We start from the raw sequence: 24,163 nt of genomic DNA, 5'->3' as shown, positions 1-24,163 counted from the left end.
ATTGAATCAGAATCTTTGATTTGGGGTATAGAAAAGAAAGACAGACTATCTGAATTCGAGGCTCTGGAAATACTTCTGACATAGCAACAGATGCAGTGGGGACTGGGGCAACAATCGATCCCTGTTGGAAATAATTACTCTTCAGCAAAGACCAGTAAGAAAAAAATATAATCATGGGCTAGACCCATACTACCCAAGTTCCCTTAGATGCCTGTTGCCCCGATGCTTTTATGCCACAATATTCCTCAGAAACAGGAAAAGCAAGGGGTTAGGTTAGGCATTCCTGCTTAACTGAGCTTAAGATAGAAATATGAATGAGACATTTGAATTAGCAAGACCAATTTCCCTGCTACCACAGGGAAATGGAAATTCTTGAATTGCATGGAGATTGTTTTCATATCAACTTGTGAATGGTGAGATTCAAACATATTACATCTAATTTAATGACAGGCTCATGGCCCACCTATTTAAGGACAGTCAGACTGCCATCCTATAGTAGGAAGAGTCTCTTTTCCCAGAGAATCCAAAATTATTTGAGGCAGTATTGGCAAAATATTTTTACTGAGCCATCTAGAATCTAAAGTAGGGTTAGTTTCTGCACAGCCATCAATAAGGTATTTGAAGAATCAAAATATGTTCATGAAGTCCTCAAAATACATTAAACATGAATAATCATATTAAAATATAAATGAGCAAGAAATAGTTGAACCACCAATTATTCACATCCTGGCTCTTATTATCATTAATGATTTATATTTTCACTTAGAAATTATAATTAATTTAATAAAAAGATGTTTCTTTTATCAATTTATTTACAGTGAAGAATACTACAGAAAGTTGCTTTTTTTTACTATTATTTTATCTTGCAATTGAAAGATCTCTGTAAAGATACTAATTTTATTTTTTAAAATTTATTTATATTTATTCATTTTTTAAAGTTTATTTACTTATTTTGAGAGAGAGAAAGAGAGAGCAGGGGAGGGGCAGAGAGAGAGGGAAAGAGAGAATCCCAAGCAGGCTCCATGCTGTCAGTGCAGAGCCCAACACAGGGCTCGATCTCACAAACCATGAAATCATGACCTGAGCTGAGATCAAGAGTCAGAAGCTTAGTTGACAGAGCCATCTAAGCGTCCCTAAAGATATTAATTTTGAACTGTAACTGGCTATTAGATTCAGGTGAATATTTGTGAATTCTTTCCTTACTATAAAATATGATGCCTTTATTGGTTTTAAATATGGGCTCTAACAATTACTAGCTGGGTTACGTTAAGCAAGTTACTTAATCTTTCTGTGCCTCAGTTCCTAATTTGTAAAATAAGGAAAGCATATGTAAATCAAGGTCATATATGTAAAATGTTTAGAAATGCCCTTGGCTTTGGAAGCAATACATAAGTATTAGTTACTATCATTAGTATTAGAATTGCTATTTCTACTCTATTTTGTAAAACTCAAGCTCCTCTTACCCATCTGTCCTACAATTCATACTGATATAAAGGAAGAAATTTTTTTGTTTCTAAAAGAATACTTTATCTTAGTTTTACTCAAAACTTGGTAGACTAGAATGTGCTAAATTAAGCAGCAAGATTTCCTATTTTATTCTTAATCAAGGTCTCAGCATAAAGAATGATCATAGATAAACAGACTTCAAATCTAAGCCTTGCTTTCTAGTTCTCAATTCAAGATCCCAAATACATCTCTAATAACATAAAGACTGTAATAATTCAGTTTTCACATTATCATGTGAAAGCATTTCTCATCATGCCCACATTTGTAATGTTCTTCCTTACAACTACCTTTCACATATCCTGTTTGTACTCCACATACTTTCTAGCATCCCTCCCTCTCAGTTTGTACCATTTCAGGTGTTTTACCACAACCATATCCTACTGATTCCTCAACAGCTGATTCAAATGTTAACCCTTCTATGGACCTTACTCTGATCTGTTATAGAGAAAATAACTTCTTTCTATAAAACCAAATTTCTATGGACAGGTCACTAACCACTTGTATTATGGCTGTATAAGTACATGTATTAAGGATATACATGTTGAGGTTCATGTATACTTGAAGGCTGGGGCAGGATTAACACTTGGTTTTGCTATAAATCCCTTGTAACCTTATTCATAGTAGACAATGAATTAATCATCATTAAATATAAAACTGTGGATGCATTCAGACTAGGACACATAGAATGTTAAACATAAATACTCTGATTATTATGAGAGTATCTAAAGTGAATGAATTTTCCACTAAAATAGAAGGCAATTGAGAATTCTCAGAAGTTTTAGCTAAGTATGATCAATAGATGTATGAATAAACACTATATGAGTCTAACCAAAGCCATATTGGATCCCCTAACTAGAAGTTAACAGGAGCTAGATACCTCGTAGGAAATTAGATATATGAATAACAAAATCATCTTGCCTATACAACTAATAAAAAGATACACTTCAAAAAAACAACTAAGAACTATTTTGGCTTTATTTTCCTTTGTATCACTCTCTTTTTCTAAACCTAGTCACTTTATGTAACCTATTCTTTACATTTGTATTTACGTAATATGAGAAACAAGGCTTCTAAAGTCTAATTTTTATGTAATTTTCCAGTCTATGCTTATGTTACCAGTATGTGTGACCTGAAAATGAAATACCTATCTGGATGGCTTAAATTGAGAAGACATTTTGGCACACATTACCTGACTATTCAAATAAAAGATTTTTTGTTGTTGTTGTCTATAGTATCCATATCATTGCTTTGATACTTAGCTTCATATTATAAAGGTGCATTTTTTCCATTAAGAAATCGCTGCATTCTAAATTTTATTATAGGTTTTAAAGTCTGTTTTTATATAGGAAAAAAAATAAATTTGAACAATTTATACACGGAACTAGAAAAGAAGGTGGAGCATAATACACAAAAGCATTGACTTTTACTGATGAGAAAATTAAATTCTTTTAGGAAAAATTGTTTGTTTAGATAAACATAAAAAATACCTCATAGAAATTAACGTCAGCAATGTTATTTTAGAAGGAGTGTTATTTCCAGATCAAGTGATCTGTGAAGATACTCAAAGAAACTCCTTTTTATTAACATTTTTAAAAACTTAAAGTGTTACATAGGGAGAATTTTAGACTGGTATGGTACACTTATTTTAACCCTTATTTTATTCACTTACAATGGTGAAGATACTGTCAAATTGTATTCAGTTCGTTATTATATAAATCAATTTGGGAACTGTCCAGATTTCAATAAGATAACTGACCACTTTCCAACAGGAAGGGCTAAACACTTCTTATTACATGAATCTTAGCTGTCTTAAATCCTATTCCTTTTTTTTGGAAAAGGGTATTATTTCATGTCTGGGCTCATTTTTTAAAAGTCTATCAAAAACTTAAATTCCACTCAGATTACTCTTGATAGATTCAGAGAGGAACCATTTATTTATGTTGGCAGTGGTGATTGAAGACCATATTGTCACAGAGACTCAGCTTTCTCTCAAGGTCAATTAGTTGAAATCTATAGGGAATTAAAATATAGTCCAAATAGAGAGCTATGGATGATAGCCTATAGATGAGCAGCTTAAATCAGCATTACCAGTGGCATAGGACAAATTGAGAAACCTCGTGTTTTCTACTTAGATTAAAAAGAAAAGAACCTCAAATTTTATTGCATTGGTTTAAACTATGTATTTGTCAAACTAACAACATACTTCATATTCAAATAAAATTTTGTTAAGAATCTTTCTGGTAAAATATCTTAATGAACCTTTCCAAGTTTTAGAAAATGTTGAGAGTGAATTTTTAATTTATAAATTTCAATCGCCATTAATTGTTCTAACACTTACATGTACTTCTTCAATGATATTCTATTACTTATCCACAACATTTACTATAATGATTTCAAAGGTGTCTTAAGTTTTGTCTTTTCCTATTGTTTTTATTTGTTTTAGGCTTTAAAAAGTATTCTTTCAGATCCTTCTTCATTGTTTTATCAAATCACCAACAATTCTTCTTTGGCCCCTAATATAAATTTAAACAATTATCCTAATCAATCCTTGAAAAGTTAAAAATATAACTACCATATGATCTAGCAAGTCTACTTCTAGGAATGTCCAAAGGAGATGAAAACACTAACTCAAAAAGGCATCTGCACCCCTATGTTCATGGCAGCATTATTTATAATAGCCAAGACATGGAAACAACCTAAATGCCCAGCAGAGGGTGAATGGGTGAATGGGTAAAGAAGTTGTGGCATGCATATATATATGGATATATACATATATGGATATATATATATATATATATCCATAAAAAAGAGGAAATTCTACCATTTGTAATAACATGGATGGGTTGGAAGGCATTATGCTAAGTGAAATAAGTCAGAGAAAGAAAAATAGTATATGATCTCACTTATATGTGGAATCTAAAAAACAAATAAACACGAATCCATAGAGAAAGAGATCAGATTTGTGGTCACCAGGGACAAAGGGTGGAGGGGAGGGAGAATTGGAGGAAGGTGGTCAAAAGATGCAAACTTCCAGTAATAAATAAGTACTAGGGACCTAACGTACAACACAATAACTATGGCTAACACTGTTATATGGTATATTTGAAAGTTGTTAAGAAGATAGATCCTAAGAGTTCTCATAACAAGGAGAATATTTTTTTCTTTTTATTGTATTTATATGAAATATATATATATACAATTTTATTGTATCTATATGAACAAATATATATATTGTGGTAATTATTTCATAATATCTGCAAATCAAACCACCATGCTGTAGACCTTCAACTTATACAGTGAGCCATGTCCATTATTTCTCAATAAACTTGTAAAAAATGTTAAAAAAAATATTATCCTAACCAATAGCTGGTACTATACAGCTGACTCTAAAACCTCACCTTATAAGGTAAACACACCACTTGAATAAGTGGTGTAATATAGTTCTTATTTAATTAGAAAAACAATCAGTAAGTGATATCTAAGTACTTTCTCAGTATATTTCCTCATATCTGTAAAGATAAACAGGTTTAATAGGAGCTTAGCTATTTAAAGGGCAGCTCTTTGGAGGCATCCCTTCCTTTTTCATCCCAGTATGTCCAGTGTCTACAACAGTGCCTGGCACTTGATAGGTGCCTGACTGATCCTTCTTTTACTCAAACAAGATAAAATGGACTTCCAAATAGATAAGGAAAAGCAGCATTCTTCCTGACATAAAAGAGCTGTGAGAAGATTCCCAAGGAGGCAAGAGGTGTATTTTCATTATTATGAAGTCTTTCGACATTAGCACTTTTGAAAACAAAATTCTTGACAGATGTTTTTTCTTGTCTACCACATATCTTAGATTCTAGCCATGGGCATAAGATTAGCTACCTCGGGCAAGAGGGCAGAAGGAGTAGATACAGAAGCTGAAGAAATTGCTGACAGCTGTTTGAAGAGGTGGACACAGACTCTCAGTGAGAATTTAATGAAGAGGACACAGATGACATAATATCTAAAAAGAAGCACTTCTAGCCTGAACTATTATCAGCTAGCAAGGCAGGTTAGCACTGAAATTCTTCAGTTAAGGGTTAGAAGGGAACCACAGAAAACTAAATTTGGAAGAAGACTACATCTACTTTAACAAATATGATTTATGAAGAGGTGTTCTATAAAGGTTCTGATGAATCCAAACTAATTAAGTTTACCTCTATCAAAGTAAGAGCTCTGACTAAGCTGGATACTACTGACTAATTCTAAGAGAGGACATTTGGTTGTGGAGGAGAAACAGTGAGGATTCTATAAAAAATGGAAGTATTCTTCTCTGAGGCATTAATGGCATAGAGCAAAAAAAGTAAAAGAATTCTGTTTAATGATGTCAAAAAAGGATATTTGGCAGGGGGCAGGGTTGCTCAACCAGGCCCCTTGTGAGTCTAGAATGCTGAGGGGTCAGCTTTGAGTGCTGGTTGGAGTTGGATATTTTATGTGTGATGTGATCACTTAAACCTTTAGCTCGACAGAATCTTACTTTGACAACTGAATCTGATCATGCAGGTCCTTTGAGGAAAACGTATTTTTATAAAACTATTTTAATTCTGTCAGTGGGAACTTGGCAATTAGTTTATATGAAGTAAAACAAGGTTACCTATGATTCCAAAATGCTGAATATGATTAGAGTAGAAATAGTCCTGGATTCCACTGTTTTAATCATGCTGAGTACTATTCATGATCAATGAGAATGTCAGGAGCCTTGGCCCCATCCAGGCTTGTGGTTCATGGGGACTGATTCCTCTGTAATAGATTTGGGATTTTGAAATCAAATACATTTTTGTTCTTTGCCTCCATTCATATTCTTTGCCTGAACAAACTGGTTATCTCTGGGGCACTCGATCAGTTGCTGGAGTCCCTGGTAATACTGACATTTTGCTATGCTACCCTCAGAATGCATAAAGCAAGTTTTGTGCTAGCCTACAGATGGCATTTCCAAGCATCAGAGGAGTGCCTGAAAGCATGCACAGTTGGCTACCCATTGGTTAGGGCTGAAGTACAGATTCCATGAAATGTGCCACTCTGTGTATGCCCCAGAGGCACAGAATGGAAAATTTCATCGTCTTGGTCTTTACAGATTGCCACCTGCAGTAGTCGAAATGAGCTTGTGTGAAGTGTGGACCCAGACTCCATCTGTCAGATGGAGAACGCAGCTTTGTATCATGGTAATAATAACACAAGATGCATGTGCAGAAATCTAGGTGAAAACCTATTTTACTATCAAAGCTAACACAACATGAGAACACAGCAAATTCTCAGGACATGCACATTACGAGTCAATGTGCTTTTTGATAAGGTTAACTTTACCATATCAATAGCATGCAAATTATAGAGGATATATTGTACCTAGAAAGCATAGGGCTTTTTTTTCCTTTGGCTTTGGAAAAAATAGCACATTAAACAACAAAATGCTCAGTATAATACATTTAAAAATATAGAGCACACCAGCTGACAAGATGAAAACAATCACAACAGAGCTCTGCACCACCATAGTAACTTACTGGATGACAAAAATCTCCTTGCGTCTAAAGAAAAATGAAGAATATCTGGAAGTAAACATTCATTATTTATTTAGTACACGAACACAATGGATTAGTTTTTGCTGCCACCAGCACATGAGCATTAACTGTCTTGAGCTTCATTCCACTTCAGGACATCTCTTGTCCTGAATTCACATGGTCAGACATTTCTTATCTGGATTCATGTATTTTTGCCATTGTTTGCAAAATGGTTTCAGATAGAAGAAAAATTAATGACCAGAGTCTGTCAAAGAACTGATGGCAATTAAAATGCTAACAATTTTACATAGAGTTTCATATATCAGTCAAATATTATGTATTCTTATTGAAGAACAGTAAGACTTGGACTATTAAAGAATTTTTAGCTTCTGCAAGTTTGAACCTAGACTAAAATGCCATCACTCCTTTGCCCTTTATCACTAACGGACAAATAATTTGAAAGAAGCAGGTATTCCCTTAGAATCATTTCTCTGCATAGGAAAACTGCTTGAAGAAGGATACCATGGGGCCTTGTTTTTTTAATAGGGGTAATATTGATCTCATCTAGTACGCTTCAGAGTTCACACACACACACACACACACACACACACACACACACACACATACAGGCGTACTTTGATAACCTCCAAATCAAACAAACCCAGGCTAGCATCATGGCTCTCTTATTTACTAGATCTATGACTTTGGACAGTTACTTAAATTCTCTAAATATCTTTTGTTTTTCATTTGTAAAATGGGATTAAAAGTACCCACCACAAAGGAAAGAGTTAAGTGAGATCATTACATACAGAATTTAACACATAGGAATTGCTCATAAACAGTAGCCATTATTATGTTAGCAAACCCTCTGTGTGAAAGTAGGTTGAAGTGATAATTTGTATAAAGATTGTAAATAACAATAACAATTCCAAATGTATTCTGATTTACAGTTTACAAAGCACATTCATAGAATTCTTTTAAATGGTAAGCTTCCTGAAGACATATACATTTAACAAAAATTCAACGCATACTTTTAAAGTTATGGAAGAAAGAAAGATACTCTTAAAGTAGCAATTCAGTTGTTTGCTTTATTTTGTTAGAATTTTAATTCCACTCATGATTGGGCCTTGAGTCTAATTAATGCACCATTACATTCACTCAAGTAAAACAGGCAAGATAATTAATATGGAATGATGCACACAATTGGGGGGGAACAGTTGAGGCTTGGAAGAAATTGAGTGTCAATAAAATACTTGTGAACATTCTGGTGGGTTGTTTAATTTTAAGTGTTATAACCCTCTTGGAAAAGGAGTTTGTATTGCAGTGAAATTAGTTAAAGTAAGTCACAGGACCTGCTGGTCTCTGCAACCTTGAAGATTCAGGTCTGCTTCACCTGAATGTTTGCTGATCTTGCCAATATCTCCTCCGAGAAACTTTTCTCACCTTCATGGGCTAAATGGCTGTGTTTCAAAGGAGCCATCACAAAATGTTTTGTTCATTTGCTTACAAATAACAAACCCTGAGGGTCATTTTCTAATCTGGTAAATATGGAATAGATGAGCCCAAAATATTAGATACTCTTCCTAAGAAATACATCTAGCATCGTCTCAACTTAAATATAAAATGTGCATAAGGAAATGATATAATTATCATTCCAAATAGGAATTTAAAACATTATCTTGGCCTATCCTTAATGTTCTCATGGAGTTACAGAGTACTAAATCATTTTTTTTTAATTTTTTTAACGTTTTTTAATTTATTTTTGAGACAGGGAGAGACAGAGCATGAACAGGGGAGGGTCAGAGAGAGGGAGACACAGAATCAGAAACAGGCTCCCGGGGCGCCTGGGTGGCGCAGTCGGTTAAGCGTCCGACTTCAGCCAGGTCACGATCTCACGGTCCGTGAGTTCGAGCCCCGCGTCAGGCTCTGGGCTGATGGCTCAGAGCCTGGAGCCTGTTTCCGATTCTGTGTCTCCCTCTCTCTCTGTCCCTCCCCCGTTCATGCTCTGTCTCTCTCTGTCCCAAAAATAAATAAACGTTGAAAAAAAAAAAAAAAAAAAAAGAAACAGGCTCCAGGCTCTGAGCGGTCAGCACAGAGCCTGACACGGGGCTCGAACTCACGGACCGCGAGATCATGACCTGAGCCGAAGTCGGCCGCGTAACCGACTGAGCCACCCAGGCGCCCCACTAAATCATTTTTTGAGTTTCATTTTCCTTCACAAAGAAAAAGTATAATGTGCCAGAATTCTTCTTCAGATTCTTTGTGCAACAATGTAGAATATAACTAAATAATGAGAGTTTGCACATACAAAAATTACAGGATGAATCTCAACATGTAAATATATATGCAGGCATGTATCATAAAATAAATACTTTCTTAACTACAAAAAAGTCCTTGACAAGATTTAGTACAAGCATCATAATGATCTTTTGTCAACTAGATAATCCCTAAAATTAATATTTTGATTAGATATTCTTCTTTTATCATTTCTCTTATGGACATGTCAAGACATATGACACTGAGGAAAACTGCTTGTCCAGCTAGCTAGAAGAGAGTGGGTAGGTTGGAGGGGAAAGACCATGTCTAAGCCAAAAGTAGAAACAGCATATGTTAGCTGGGTAGATTTAAAGGAAATCATCTAAGTTCTTTGCTGCAAATAACACAGACATACGACATAAGTTATTCAACAATTTACAAATGAACTCAAATGCTCTCATTCTTTAGTCTCAGAATATACTGTCTCTTTGGCTCTACTCTCATGACCTGTATGACTTTGAATAGATTTAGATCTTCCAGCACCTCAAAGACAAGTGAAGAGCTTTAGAGCTTCACAGAAGGATGGTCCCTTGTATATGTACACATGACTAATTATGGATTTGTTAGTTACCATTTTTTTAGACTTCTTATCTAATGTATTAGTGATCTTATTAAATGAAAAACCTTCAATAAATAGTAAAGCTGGAGACAGATCTCTGTAATAAAGAGTTAATACTCAAACAACTTGCTAGCTATTTTAATAAATTTCTGCAATAAATCAAGCAAAGGATATTATTATGTGCCATTGAAATTACAAATAAGAATGTTTTATAGTCAGTAATGCTAGAATTGTAACAAAAAATGAGAAAGTAAAAAGCACAGAAACTAAAGTTTCCAACTATGCTATTACTGGGGGCAATATATGAATTTTCTATGTGCAAAAGTAAATAAAAATTATTTGAAATATACTTGAAAGACACTTCTACATCAATTTACAAATAAAGCCACATATATGTAAATAAACATGGGAACAGGAAAACAAATAATTAGGAGTCAAGGTTAAGTAAGGCGGCCCCTAATTTATAAAAACCCAATAATAAACTATGCAGTCCTTATCCACCTTTCCCTTTAGCTGCCATGACAAACCCTGTTAAGAAAAAAAAATCCTACAGCGTTTAGATAATAGCTGTGTTCAGAAGTGCAGGAAAGGGCAAGCTGTAAAAACACACAGAGCTTAGGGGATCTAACCTCACCATAGCCTGCCTAGAATGGTAACCTCCTTCATCAAGAATACTTTAATACTGACTGACTTTTTTCACTTTATTATGTCATATCTCCTAAAGATCTACATCCTAAGGACTATTGGGAGATCAATAAAGATTCTTTTAAAAAAAGGCCCTAGAAGTGTTTAGATACTTAGAAGTTCACATTTTATTATGAACAGACTCAACTAAATTGTTTAAACAAGTAAAATTAATTGCACTGAGAGAGTTGATGTTTTATCCCTGGTACTTTTGGGTGTAGAAGAGAATGAGGTCTGTAGAGGGGGCACAAAAATTTGAGAAAGTGGTACAGAAAGGGAGTTGGGGAAATACTATAGAAATTCAGTTGGCTCCAGAGGGAAAGGAGAAGAAATTTCTTTTTACCATGAAGGATGACCCTTTTAGCACCGAGATATAGTCTAATACTGGAATGCTCTATTACTCCTATGATGTGGCTTAACTTTGGCAGATTACCCTGAGGACCTCTTGATCTTTTATATGTAACATTTCTTATGTGGAAAACTATGTCCTAGGTAATATATAACCATCTTACACATGTTCTTTGGAGCACTATCCATTTTGTTGCATCCATAGATACAACCTTTATTAGAATATAAACAAAGGTAAATACCTAAATATAAAGAAGTGAGTTTTTCTCTTTAACAAATCAGATTTCCTTCTAATTTAGTGATAATACTGAATAGCTTTCATCTTGCAGTATTTGGAAGGGCCCTGCTTATCACATGGCACTTCCCACTATAGCACATATTAGATATTTTTAGACATGCTGGAAATATTCTTTCAAAGTCAATCTATTTGGTAAAGACCGGCTTTGCTAAATGACAACTATAAACAATTCCTTTCTGAGCTCAAAAACTTTGATGACATATTTCAACAGTTAATAATAATTTTTTAAAGTACAGAAGTGTTGTGCATATACTTTGGAACAACTATAATGTGCTTACAAACATCACAAAATATTGGATCTAAACTTGTTATAATAACCTGATGACAGTTTTTATTAAGAATTTGATGAATTATCTTAATAGACACATTTTTCAAATGTGCCAACATTTAGAATATTTTTTAATGATTTTAAAAGGATTTAAAATACTCTAAAATTAAGCACTTTAGTATTTCCAATACATACCGAAGGCACACTTTTCCTTCCAAAGGTAATTTTTACTTTGTATTTAATTTTTAAATACTAAGCGATTTAAAATATAAAGTGTTAATACACAAATTGGACTTCTAATGTAATTTTACACTAAAAAAAAGAGCTATGAGAAAGGCTTTTATAAATATGATATAAATAGTATCAAGTAGTTACAAATTTATTTAAAACTGTGATTAAAAAATGGATACCTCCAGAAAACCCATAAAAAGAAATCATATGAAGTAAATTATTAAACATAATTTTAAAGGCTTAATGTGTAAAAATATTTGTTTCAGGACAAAAAAAAAGAAAGAAAAAGAAAGCTTGGTTGAATATTATAGTCCAAGGTTCATATTGAACTCAAAGCATAAGGAAGATTAAGTGATTCTCCGAACACCAGTGAGAAGTGTGCAGAAGATGGAGGTCACCCTTTGAAAGAAGATCTCTATGACCTGTGTAAATAGGAGCCCCACAAACACTTCCAACAAGCATAGGTCAGAATAGGGTCATGGCTCCAGGCCCTCTGAACCACTGTTCGCCAAGAGGAGTGTGCTCACCGCGTTAATCTCTCGCCCTTCAGTTCCAGGTCTGCCACTGTGATGAGCTGATCCAGCTTGAATTTAGTGTCAATAATTTCTGCATCCCGAGGAGAATATGTGCCACCTTCTTTCTGCTTCTGTCGAATTCTAAAAGAAGTACAGTAAAGTCCAAAAAGGAAGTATGATAGAAAGCATATAAACTTAGGTTTTGTTTTCTTTTTAAGATATTAGTCAAATAATTTCTTTGTTGGGGTCATTTCTCTGAATATGTTGCAAATTTATACCTACTCAACTTCTTTTTCTTGCTTTAATTCCATAAACCTATTCTACCATATTCCTTTAACATGTTTCTTTGGTGAAATTTCAAATTTTGATGAGCATTAGTTGATCAAGGCTTTGGTCGTTGGCAAATTAAAATACAGAGCAAATGAAACCAATGCTGTGTGCTTGTTTTTCCTCTCTCTAGCTGTCTCACAGATTTGTCATAAAAAGAAAGTGTGCCAAAGTGGAAATAGCTCATTGCTATCATCACCAATACTAAAAGACAATGTCCCATTGTTTTTATATATGTGAAACATTTCTACATGCAGGAAAATGCATGGAAATATGTTTTGAATTGTCTCATTGGCTTTTTACACAAATATTGCAAAGCATATATTGTTATCTTTACATTTAGAAAACTCAGGTTCAAAAATAAAAGTCACATGAATCTGAGAATCTAATTAAGGCCCTATCATTTTACACCCTTTACATGCTTATCCTTCTTTGACACAGTATGGTGTGTTACTAGTGATACTACTATATCTATCACATTTCAAACATATTTTTATTATGTGTTATGTATTAAGGATGGTAGAGAAAGTATAAAATATGGTTCTTATGCTCAAGAACATTATAATTTAGTTGAGAGGCAAGATCTAAGTGTAGAAAAAGCATAAAAAGAAAAAATCCAGATTACAATTCATATGACAACTATTAGTATTGTTAGGGAGTAAAAAAGTGAGATTTGATTTGAAGGCTCCAGAATGAGAAGGAGGAGGAAGCACATTTCTGGTTGATGGAACAAAAGCAGAGTTCTACAAAAGCCTAAGGAATGTTCTGGTGAGAACAGACCTAGTTGGCCAAAGAGAAGTATGTTGGGAATTTGTAGAGAGTAAGTAAGAGGGGAGTATTTCTTGCCCACATAAGGAGTTCATCCTGTAAGGAAATGAAAAATCAGAGATTTTAGAGCAAGGAAACAATATGAATATGACCAAGGCATGTCCCTGAGGGGTATGCCTTGGCCATATTCATATTGGAAGGAAGATATCTTATACAAATTATATGTCTCTAAAACTAGAGTAATGGCTTTCTCTCACCATCTTCTGGCTGACTCTGAGAACAGTAGGCAGTGTAAGAAAAAAAAATTTTTTTTCAAGAGTTCTTCAAATTAGCCATCAAAATGATGATTTGATAGGTTCAAGGTGAAACAGATGATGGGCATTCAGAATATAGGACAACATTCTTCAGGTAAAATAAAAACAGGGCCTATTAAGCTACTTAGGAAATTAGTGTCATGGTTATTTTTGCAAATGTAAGGGCCCTTTAACTCAGCAATCTACTTTATGGCTGGATTTTAGGACCATAACTAAGATTTCCCCTGAGGCCCTGCAAATGGCAAGGGAATTAGGAGGCTAATACTGAGAATTTAAAGGGGCCCTTGGAAAATGTAGCACAGACTCATTGGTAAAGTAAACAGGAAAAAGGGGCTCACCATGTAAGGAAGATGGATGTCTTTAAATGTCATGATCTCAAAAGAGATCATGTAAAAATGATCTCTTCTGTATAGTTTAAAAGTTAGATTTGATTAAAATATATTTCATTAAACCTATCATAGTTATAAATTATTTTTAAATATACAAAAATCCTGGCACCTTCTGCTTTTTTTGTTATCGCTTTATTGTCCCTTAGTTTTAAACCTGCCTTTCTTTGCCCTGCTTTGTGATATTGAAGCTAGGCTCCGCACCCTAATACATCCCCTTTGCCAGCCGGTGGGATGTTAAGCTTTGTCAATGGAGAATACTAGAGTGACCTTCAAGGCAAGAGGGACAGGGAGATACTTCCCTGGTGCGTTCCAGGTCTGCATTATCATTATTCATTGTGAAAGCCCAGCAGCCCAACTCTATGAGTGCTAGCTGCCTCCTAAGTGCAGACTCTTCCCATTGGTAAATGATTCCAAGTAGCTCAGCCACCCACGTCATCCAGTAAGAGTGAGTTGTTTCTACAGACCAATTCCAGCCTGTCTACTTTCCATCAATGATCGTTAGCTTCAATAGGACAGCTCCAGCCCCTCCCTCTGTCATATTTCTCTGCCCACTGATAGGTGATAGGCTGTATGTGCCTGTGGTAGACATTCCATGTCAAACTTTGGACTGAGACTTCTTCTAATTCTTAGTTCTTTTACTGTCCATTTTTCCTCAGCCTTGAGAGAGCAGCTGCTTTGTTGTACTTGCTATTTCTGGAGCCTTTAGAGTTCTTTTACCCCTTATGATAATTAACTATTTCTATAAGTTAGCAATTTTTTTATTAAATATTCCCCATTCAAGTAACTATTGGGGCTTGTGTCTCCTGATTGGACTATGACTGAATAATGTCCATAAGCATCTTAGGAATGAGAGTACAAATAAATCTTACCTTGCAAATGCAAAAATAGCTGTTCCCAGAAGAATGATTGAAAGGATGCACAAAGTGACTGAAAGAATAATTTCTACAGTTCTTTCTGAAAGTCCTTCACCTGAAGAGCAAGAAGTATAACATTATTATTAATTATAATTATGAAATATTATTTGGGTCTCAAAACACAGAAAGATATTTTCTTGGAATGTTTCTCAAGAATGCTAATAAAGTGTACAACTGTGTTTGTTCCACTTCTCCCAGATCTTCTAAATCTTGGGCTCAGCCCTTGGACCTCTTCTTTTTTCTGTCTAAACTTACCACCTCAGTGAGCCCATTGCTGCCTCATGGTTTTAATTTTCATCTATATGATGATGACTACTTAATTGCTATCTGTTGAACTCCAGACATGAATATGCAATTGCCAATATGCGTCTTTAGAAATGTAATTAAAATTTCAAAATCAATATTCAAAGCTGAACTCCTATAATTCCTTCCTTTCAACTGCAATCTTTCTACCTCTTAGTTGATGGCAACCTCAATGATCTAGTTGCTCAGTCCAAAAACTGTAGTTATCCTTGACTCTTCCTCTCATAGAACTTATCCACAATATCTGAGGAAATCTTGTTGCTTGTACCTTCAAAACACATACACTTTTCATTAAAAGAAATAATGGGGCTGGGGCGCTTGGGTGGGTCAGTTGGTTAAGCATCTAACTTCAGCTCAGGCCATGATCTCATGGTTCGTGAGTTCAAGCCCTGCATCAGGCTCTGTGCTGACAGCTCAGAGCCTGGAGCCTGCTTTAGAGTCTGTGTCTCCCTCTCTTTCTGCCACTCCCTCCACTCGCACTCTGTCTCACTCCATCGAAAAAAAAAAAAACATTAAAAAAAAAAGAAACGAGGGTAAGTTGGAGAGGTAGTAATCCCAAAGGGTGGTTAGAAAACAAAAGGAATTTGGGACATCTAGTGGGGCAAGAAAGCTAAGAAGCTATCAAAGGCTAATGGTACGGAAAGAATGAAAGATCATCTTGCATAAGTTCCTACTGGCCAAAGAAGAAACAATTTAAATTTTATAATGAATAAAAGCTGAAATTGGTGGAAATAGATTCAATATATAAAAATCCACAAGTTCTAAAATTATTCAATGAAAGAGAAATAAAAAATATACAAAAATCTTTTAACTTGTAAACACTGGTTATAGCTCGACTACCATTTCCATACTTTAAAAGGAAAAATTAAGCATTTTCCCCCTAACTTTCTCAGATGGACTGTATTTTATGAATTAAAAAAAAAGTTCTAGTTAAGGGAATAAGGCTCCTCTTTACAAGAGAGTTTAGTTTAATAAATGTGGAAGGAATAATATAATTAGAAATTAGTTTTTCAGTCCTAATAAAATAATTGATTCAGGTAACAATCATAAATGTATCCTTAATGAGTAGGAGGAAGGTTGTTAGGGAACTGGATATGAACAGGATGCTGAACTATCATCCTACAGACTATTTGCTAGTTATAACAAAGGGGAAAAATAACTTTTCAATGAAGGATCATGTTGTCACTACAACTAAACTCACTGATCAATTCTAACGTCATTGAAATGAGACAACCAGATATTATACACCTCCTGAAGAGAGGTATTTGAATCTAGGCAGAAACACCTGCAAAATGTCCTTGCCAAAAACGTTAATTGTGAATATTCAAACTTTTAGATTTTATTTCTCATTTATAAGAAAGTAGAGGAAGGAGGAAAAAATTAAATCACACCAAGAGAAAGCAATCAGACAAATTCAGAATATGGGACCTCCTTTAGAGCAATCTATCTGGTTGCCTTAATGTGTCTGTGACATGGGGGAAAAAAGAGGAAGAAGAAAAGAGATTAAGAGACACAACAATAGAAAATAACATATGAACCTCTTTTTGGATCCTGATTCAAACATAGTATGAGAAAAAAATCTGAGGATGATGTGAAAGTGCATATCGTATTATATAATATCAAGGATTTATCATTTTTTATTTAGCTGTGACAACATAGTAGAAATATACTTATTAAGGAAACATAATAAATAGTGGAACATCATGTTTTCTGTAATTTACTTTAAAATACTAAAAATTAAAAAGCAAATGCATAAATAAAACAAATGTGACAAAATGTTAAAAATTATTACATTCAAATAGTGAGTATTTGGGGGTTCATTATACTGTTCAAAACTTTGCGTAGCTGTATTCATCTCTCATCCCCTTTGCTGCTTGTATTCTGAGCCAGATCAGCATCTTGTTTTGCATACATTATTGTATAGACACCTAACAAGCCTTCTTGTATCCATCCTTGTTCTCTTCCCATCTATTTTCAATATAGCAGGAATAGTAATCCTCTTAAACATTACCTTTCTACCTAAAATCCTCCTCATCTCTCACAAGGAAAAGCCACAGTCCTTCCAGTGGCCTCTGTGATCTGGTCCTTCCTTCATTAACTCCCTGATTCCCTGTTATCATTCTGACTTCCACTTCCGTCTCCACCTTAGCTCCACTGAAGCCAAACTGGTCTACTTATTGTTTTTGGAACATACCAGGTCAGAGTACCTGGTATTGGAGGAGTACCTGGTATTTTTGCACCAGCTTACTCCTGTGCTTGGAAAGATATTTCCCTTGCATATCTGAGTACCCATTCATAAGCTTCAGAGGTTTGCTCAAATATCACCATCTCAAAGAAGCCTACACTGACTGCTTCCTTTGTACTGAATGGATGTGTCCCCCAAAATTCATATGTTGAAGCCCTAACCTCTCAGTGTGACTGTACTTGGAGTAAGGAAGTAATTAACATTAAATGAGGCCATAAGGGTTGGGCCCTAATCCAATAAACCTAGTGTTCTTATAAGAAAGGACACCAGAAAGCTAGCTCTCTCCCTCTGTGCGCATGTACTGGGGAAAAGCCATATGAAAACAACAAGAAGGAGGCCTCCTGCCAGCCAGGAAGAGAGCTCCCACCACATAACAAATTGATTGGAACTCAGTTCTTAGATTTCTAGCGTCTGTGAGAAAGATTTCTGTTGTTTAAGCCTATGGTATTTTGTTATGGTAGCCTAAGCAGACTAAGACATCATCATATTTAAAATGGAAACTTACAACTTCCTCACTTCAGCCTTTCCCCTTCTATATCCTCTGTACTCTGTTCTACTTTTTCTTTTCTCCATTGCCCTCATCACACTTTAATATATCTTATAATACATTTATTTATTATCCTCATGGTTCATTATCTGTCCATAATGTAAAGTTCCCTAAGGACAGGAGTCTTTGTTTTATTCAAAACTGTATTCCAAGTTCTGAGAATAGTACCAGATAGATAGTAAATGCTTAATAAATACTTGATAAATTTACTTATGAATATAAATATTGGTTTTGAAATAGATACTGAAAATTTTCAGTTTGAAGATCAGCATTGAACCAAATAAGAACATACAAGGTATTTATCATTTACTTTTAAGTAATTATTAATTATAATTATAATCAACTTTAAGTTATATGAGTTATAATTTATAATTTTACTGTAAAAAGTATTAAAGTTAAGTGACAAAATAAAATAGGTTACCTATCTGTATAGTATGCAAGGATTAGTATTTCACCTTTTTTCCCTGGACTGGTGCTTATAAAATGTTAACAACAGGAAAGGGTTCCTGTGGCTATTTTGCATGGTAGACTCGAATGAACACTGAATCTTAAAAACAGTTACCAGAGTTTCATGGTCATCTAGCATCTCCAGCTAAGTTTAGGAGACTGTAAAGCAGCATGTAGCTCATAAAGTATTTTAGATACCTCTTTTTAATATATTAACATATGAATGGCTTGTTTTTATGAATTTTCACATTCTGACTCTAATTGAATATGCTTGGGAAAGGAAACATATGAAGATGAACAAAGAATAATCTGTATCAGGTAATACTGAATCACTGGTCCTCAGAACCCAGTGGGGGAAAAAAATGATTTCATAGACCACAAAGAAGTGTTTGAGATTGGATTACCATTTCAAAGCGCTAGCCAAGTGAAGTGAGGAAATGACATATAATGTATTAATAAACAATATGTAATCCTTTGGGCACACGTATTACAAATGTACTAGTAGGAAAGGACAAAGTGTACCATGGCTGTCCAGTACAAACTCTGATTCACTGCTATGCATATACCTACAGAACATTACTGCACAAAATGAAGGCACGTCTCCAGATTCTTCCACAGAAAATTGAATTCTTCACGTGAAAATATAAACATGACTCTTTTTGTAATAAGCAGAAGTCATTTCCTGACTAGACTTAAAATCCTACAAAAGTCCACTTTAAATTGTTTTATTTGCATAATAAAATGTACTGCTGTAAGTAAGCAATCATAATTATAAATCACTATTTTTCATAAGTATTTTTGATTGAAATTATCATTATTTAAACTCAGCTGATAGATCTGACTTAAGCCAGTTTTATAACTCTAAGAAGAATCTTGAATTACATGAGTTCTAAAGCTCATAGGACATATCTTCCTCTTGATATAGAGGTATGTCATGTGAAAGATCTTAAAATTATTATTAATCTTAAAAGAAAATAAATTCTTAGAACTTAAGTATAAGGATCTCTTCTTCTCTTTTGAACAGCACTAATCATCCAAGATATTCAAGAACTGCACAATGTATTAAAAGTCACTCAATTTCATAATTGAAGAGATGTAAGTTAAAATACCCAAGACATATTATTTTCATGCATAAGTTTGGCAAAATATTAAAAGTAGATAATAAACAGTGGTTTCCAGGGTGCAGAGAAAAGTGATTTATTCCTTGTTTAAAAAAAACAAAAAGAATTTTTGTATCTTCATGTGCAAAAATAAAGCATACTCATGTGTGAATGCTAATCTCAAAAAGCTAACACAAGAAGATGAAAAGAAAACAGCTGGAAGTAATTAAAAATGTTGCAAGGAGAAAATGGTAAGGCAAGGACAGGAAGTCCGTGGGAACAGAAAAAGCTCCAAGAGTAACGCAATTGCAACCCAATTGGACACTTAGAGATTTCCAGACACTGTATACAGCGGTTACAAGCACAGCACTGGCTTGAGTCCAGCTGCCTGGGTCTAAAGGCTGGTGCTGTCATGTCCGACCTCTGTAACCTTGGGCGGGCAAGTTGCTTAAAAACCCATTTTCAGATTTCTTACCAATCAATTGAGGATACCTATAAATAGGAAGTTATGTTAATAGTTTTGTGAAGAATATGTGGGGTTATGCATAAAAACCCTCATAAAAGCCTTGGCATATAAATAGACAATTATCTTTATTAATAAACATTTTGTATTCATTCATCCATTCATTCATCTGATTTAATCTTCCAGTTAGCTTATGAGGGAGGTATTATTATTCTCATTTTGGAATGAAGATTTCAGAAGTTAATTTGTTAAGTAACCGACCCAAGTTCACATAAATTTAATATATCCCTATACTGCCCAAAATATGTCTGACTGACTGCAAAGTTTATGAGGTTCAGCACCACATTACCAGTGCCTCGTTAACATCATAAACCTTTCTTCATTCCCCTGGTGTCTTGGGGACAAGTGATCCTTTTGCTGCAAAAAAAAAAAAAAAAAAAAAAAAAAAAAAAATACGTAGAGACGCCCTATTTCTGTTTCTAAGTGAGCATATTGGAACTTCTCATTGTTAGCATAGTAATTAAATGAGAAGTATTATGACAAAAGAAAACAATCATAGAGTGCCTTTGCCATGGGGTTTAAGGTTTCATCTTGTTCAGCTTTAATGAAGCCCTGTAAGGTGCAGAAAGGAGTGTCTGCTTTTTAAATCACAGGAATCTTCTATAATTAAACCTTGTAATCAAAACATTGCCTATGAGCAGTTTCCATAAACTGATGTGCCTAAAGAGGATTTTAAAAAAGAGTTTAAGAAGGATTCTTACGAATTTTGTTAATAAAAATGTTAATGCTCAATGCTGAGTGAAATCAAAATCAAGTAAGTTGTAGGTATTTCTTTAGGATTAAAATAATGGCATATGTCATTTCCCTTGTTTGTTCCTACAGGCCATAAAGATTTCCCTAAGTACAAACTCCTCTTCCACACATTCATCCTTATTCAGCAAAGCCCTGCTTGGCCCCTTCTCATTTGTACTTTTGTTAACCCTTTTCACTAAACTTAAACCTTTTAGTTCGTCAGTCTGTGGTGATTCTTTTGCCCCTAATTTTAACTTCCAAATAATTGTATCTCTAAGAGGCGCAACCACTATCAAATATGACAGAAATGTTTACTCTGCACTAACTTAAAAAGACAGCCTTGTGAAGGCTTTTAAATCCCGAAGGATTTAGTGATAGGTAACTTAGCCTGGAGATCACTGCCTGTGCTATGCTCAATACTGGTGAACAAATGTGTATCCACTGGTAGTTTGATGACCTAGATGGTACCTTCACTTCTTTCACTGAAGTCTGAGATCACATCCACACATAAGTCCTCAGCAGACTTGTTAGGAATGTTGGGAGCCTCTAACCTGTTGTAAATGGTATCATCTACTCCAATCCATGGTATATTTGAGAGAAACAAGGACACAAACATCCTTTGTAATCTTATGATGACGGCAGGGTATTATACCAATGCATTTTACTATTTGCTTGCTCCCATTCTCACAGGCACAAAACTATTCTTGCCATTGACCACTGTAGGAATGGTCAAATTTATTTCCTTTTTGAGTCCTTCTACTATATCTTCCTTGGCAATGTTCTTTTTCCAAAAACTCTTATGACTCCATGGCCTTTTATTAGTGTCAAATCACGGACAAGATCCATTTCCGGAGGGTGCTCTTTGGTGCCTGACCCATCAGGGTTAATCTGATATCCACAGAACCCCAAGATCCAATAGCCAGATAAAATGTGAGGACAGAAATTGATGGTAGTAAATCCATTAACCAGCCAAATGACTGGGCTACTTGTCTAGACATTGAGGAATTCTGCTCTAATGATACACTCCATACTTCAAATCTGAACATCTCCTTTCACCACAACTCAGTGTTGTACTCCTAGTCATCTTCTCCACTCCTGCTTGTTGCTCTTTTGCTAACTATAAATGACTATCTAGATAGTAGAACTCTATGTGTTCAACCCAGAATAAGCATAATATAAAGCCTAATACAAAGCCACTGTTCATCAGAAGAGAGTCCATGGGAGAAACTCTAAGGAGCAGCCTGTCCTTATGTCTCTGGTCTATAAATAATATATGAACTTTGTAAAATTTGAGCATAGATGCATGGAACACCTAATGGTTTTCTACCTTATACGTGCAATCTATGTTTCAGCAGTGCTTCCTTCGCTAACCTTGCCAGGCTCCTGTGCTCTGCCTTCTGTTCCATTTCTTACATTCCCTTTTGACTCCTGCTGTTACCAAGGCACACAAACATTAGCACCTGGATGACTTAGGGAGGAGACAGTCATGATTTCAAAGAACCAGAGAACTGATGGTATATTTCTGCTACCTTTTAGAATTAATGATTTTATTCCACTGCATTGGCTGTGAGAGAAAGGAAGAAAAAGAAGAGCATCACTGAGGAGCACCTTGAGACTACCTGCAGCCAAAGTACTAGATGAGGCCCAGCCTTGGCCAGAGGGAAGCCATTTGGCAGAATGTGAGGAATCGTATCCCTGCACACCATGGTTTCTGAGACTTGACTTTCCCCTTTTTCATTCCGATTACCCTGGATGTCGTAACTTCGTCTCTCAGATAACTGATTGAATGTATCCTCACATCAATAATCTGCATGAAACCAGCCATCTATGAGAGACAAGGTACATGACAAACTACAGAGCAAGGCAATCTCTTTAGTGCTGCTCCTACAAAATGTCATCTCCCTGAGACACATGAGCTATCCGCTTTGTCTATGTCTTTTCTCTTCCATCAGTACACACACCAGGATCCCCATTTGGTGGTGGAAACAGTTTCTGAATGCTATAACCTAACAGAAATTATGCTGATGCCATCAAGACATTTACTTCACTGTGGTGATGACAGGGTGTGATAAATTCACCTCTCCAATGAAGAAATACTCCACACAATTTCAAAACCACAGGCTTGTCAGCCAATTGTAAAATGATTTAATTACTTGGTAAATTAATCAAGCCATTCATTTCATGGAATTAGACAGGATAGCCAAAGAAATTCAAGTCATTCCTCTAAAAACATCTATAGAGCAAACCATGAGCCCCTTCTTTGTATCTTCAAGGTTCAAAATTGCCTTAACTAAGTAGAGGCTGTGGAAGCTGGCATTTTAGACAATTAATGTTCCATAACTGGATAAGAATTTCTAACTGAAAATGATGGGAAAAATCTAACTTCTTCCAGCCACAACTCGCACTGAAATCTGTTGTAGCTCGTATTATGTTATGGATCTGAATGACACACAGCGGTCCACATTCTCAGAGCTTAACACAGAGAAAATAGGGGCTGTGATGTACTTAGAGAAATCCTAAGGAAACAAGATCTCCTAAAAAAGTATATTTTAAAAATCGTTGATTATAACTGATCTGAAAAGAAGCTATTAAAATTTTTTTTACTGTGAAATAGTAATATTTTTACATATGCTATTTTATTTAAATCTGAAGGGGGACTATCATCATCATTTTCTAAATAAGGAAACTAAGGTTTATAAAAGTTATTTTCTCAAGTAGCAGAGTCAAGATTTGAATCTAGGTCTAAATCCTGTATTTGTACTGTAATGGTTATGGGATCTGTGCTAGAATCCTGGCAGAGTCATTTAATTACGTAATCTGAACTTTGGTTTCCTCATCTATATAATGGAGCTAAAATTAGTACTGAACAGCTTCTCTCAATCTCAGCACTACTGACATTATGCACTAAATAATTCTTTGCTGAAGGGGCTATGCTATGCAATGTAGGATGTTCAGTAGCTTCCCTGGCCTCTGCCCACTAGATGCCAGTAGCTTGGACCCATAATTGTAACCACCAAAAGTGGCTACAGCCATTGCTACACATCCCCTGGAGAATAAAATCACTCTGGTTGAAAACTACTGATGTAAATTAAAAGTCATGAAGAGTCCATCAGTTAGTACACACAAAGAGCCTACAAGATGATAATGGTGAAGAAGGAGGAGGAGAGGAGGTGAGGGGGAGGAGAAGTGGAGGAGAAGGAGGAGGAGGAGGAGGAGGAGGAGGAGGAGAAGGAGGAGGAGGAGAAGGAGGAGGAGGAGGAGGAGAAGGAGGAGGAGGAGGAGGAGGAGGAGGAGGAGGAGGAGGAGA

The 24,163-nt window shown here is 35.2% G+C and overlaps 1 protein-coding gene across 1 annotated transcript in view; it reads right to left on the bottom strand.

Annotated features, from left to right (window-relative positions):
* PTPRQ (protein tyrosine phosphatase receptor type Q) overlaps nucleotides 1–24,163 on the bottom strand; it is a 245,430-nt gene that overhangs the window by 34,515 nt on the left and 186,752 nt on the right. The window contains exons 41-42 of the mRNA XM_081796296.1: nucleotides 14,915–15,014; nucleotides 12,260–12,388 (exon numbers count right to left, since the gene is read on the bottom strand). Coding sequence (XP_081652422.1) covers nucleotides 12,260–12,388; nucleotides 14,915–15,014 — 229 coding nt within the window. The remainder of the gene's footprint in view (nucleotides 1–12,259; nucleotides 12,389–14,914; nucleotides 15,015–24,163) is intronic.

The sequence above is a fragment of the Panthera onca genome, chromosome B4 (genome assembly GCF_046562875.1).
Source record: "Panthera onca isolate mPanOnc1 chromosome B4, mPanOnc1 haplotype 2, whole genome shotgun sequence".
In the NCBI taxonomy this organism is placed as follows: domain Eukaryota; kingdom Metazoa; phylum Chordata; class Mammalia; order Carnivora; family Felidae; genus Panthera; species Panthera onca.
The sequence above is the reverse complement of the archived record's forward strand: the minus strand, read 5'-3'. Positions and strand labels throughout refer to the sequence as shown.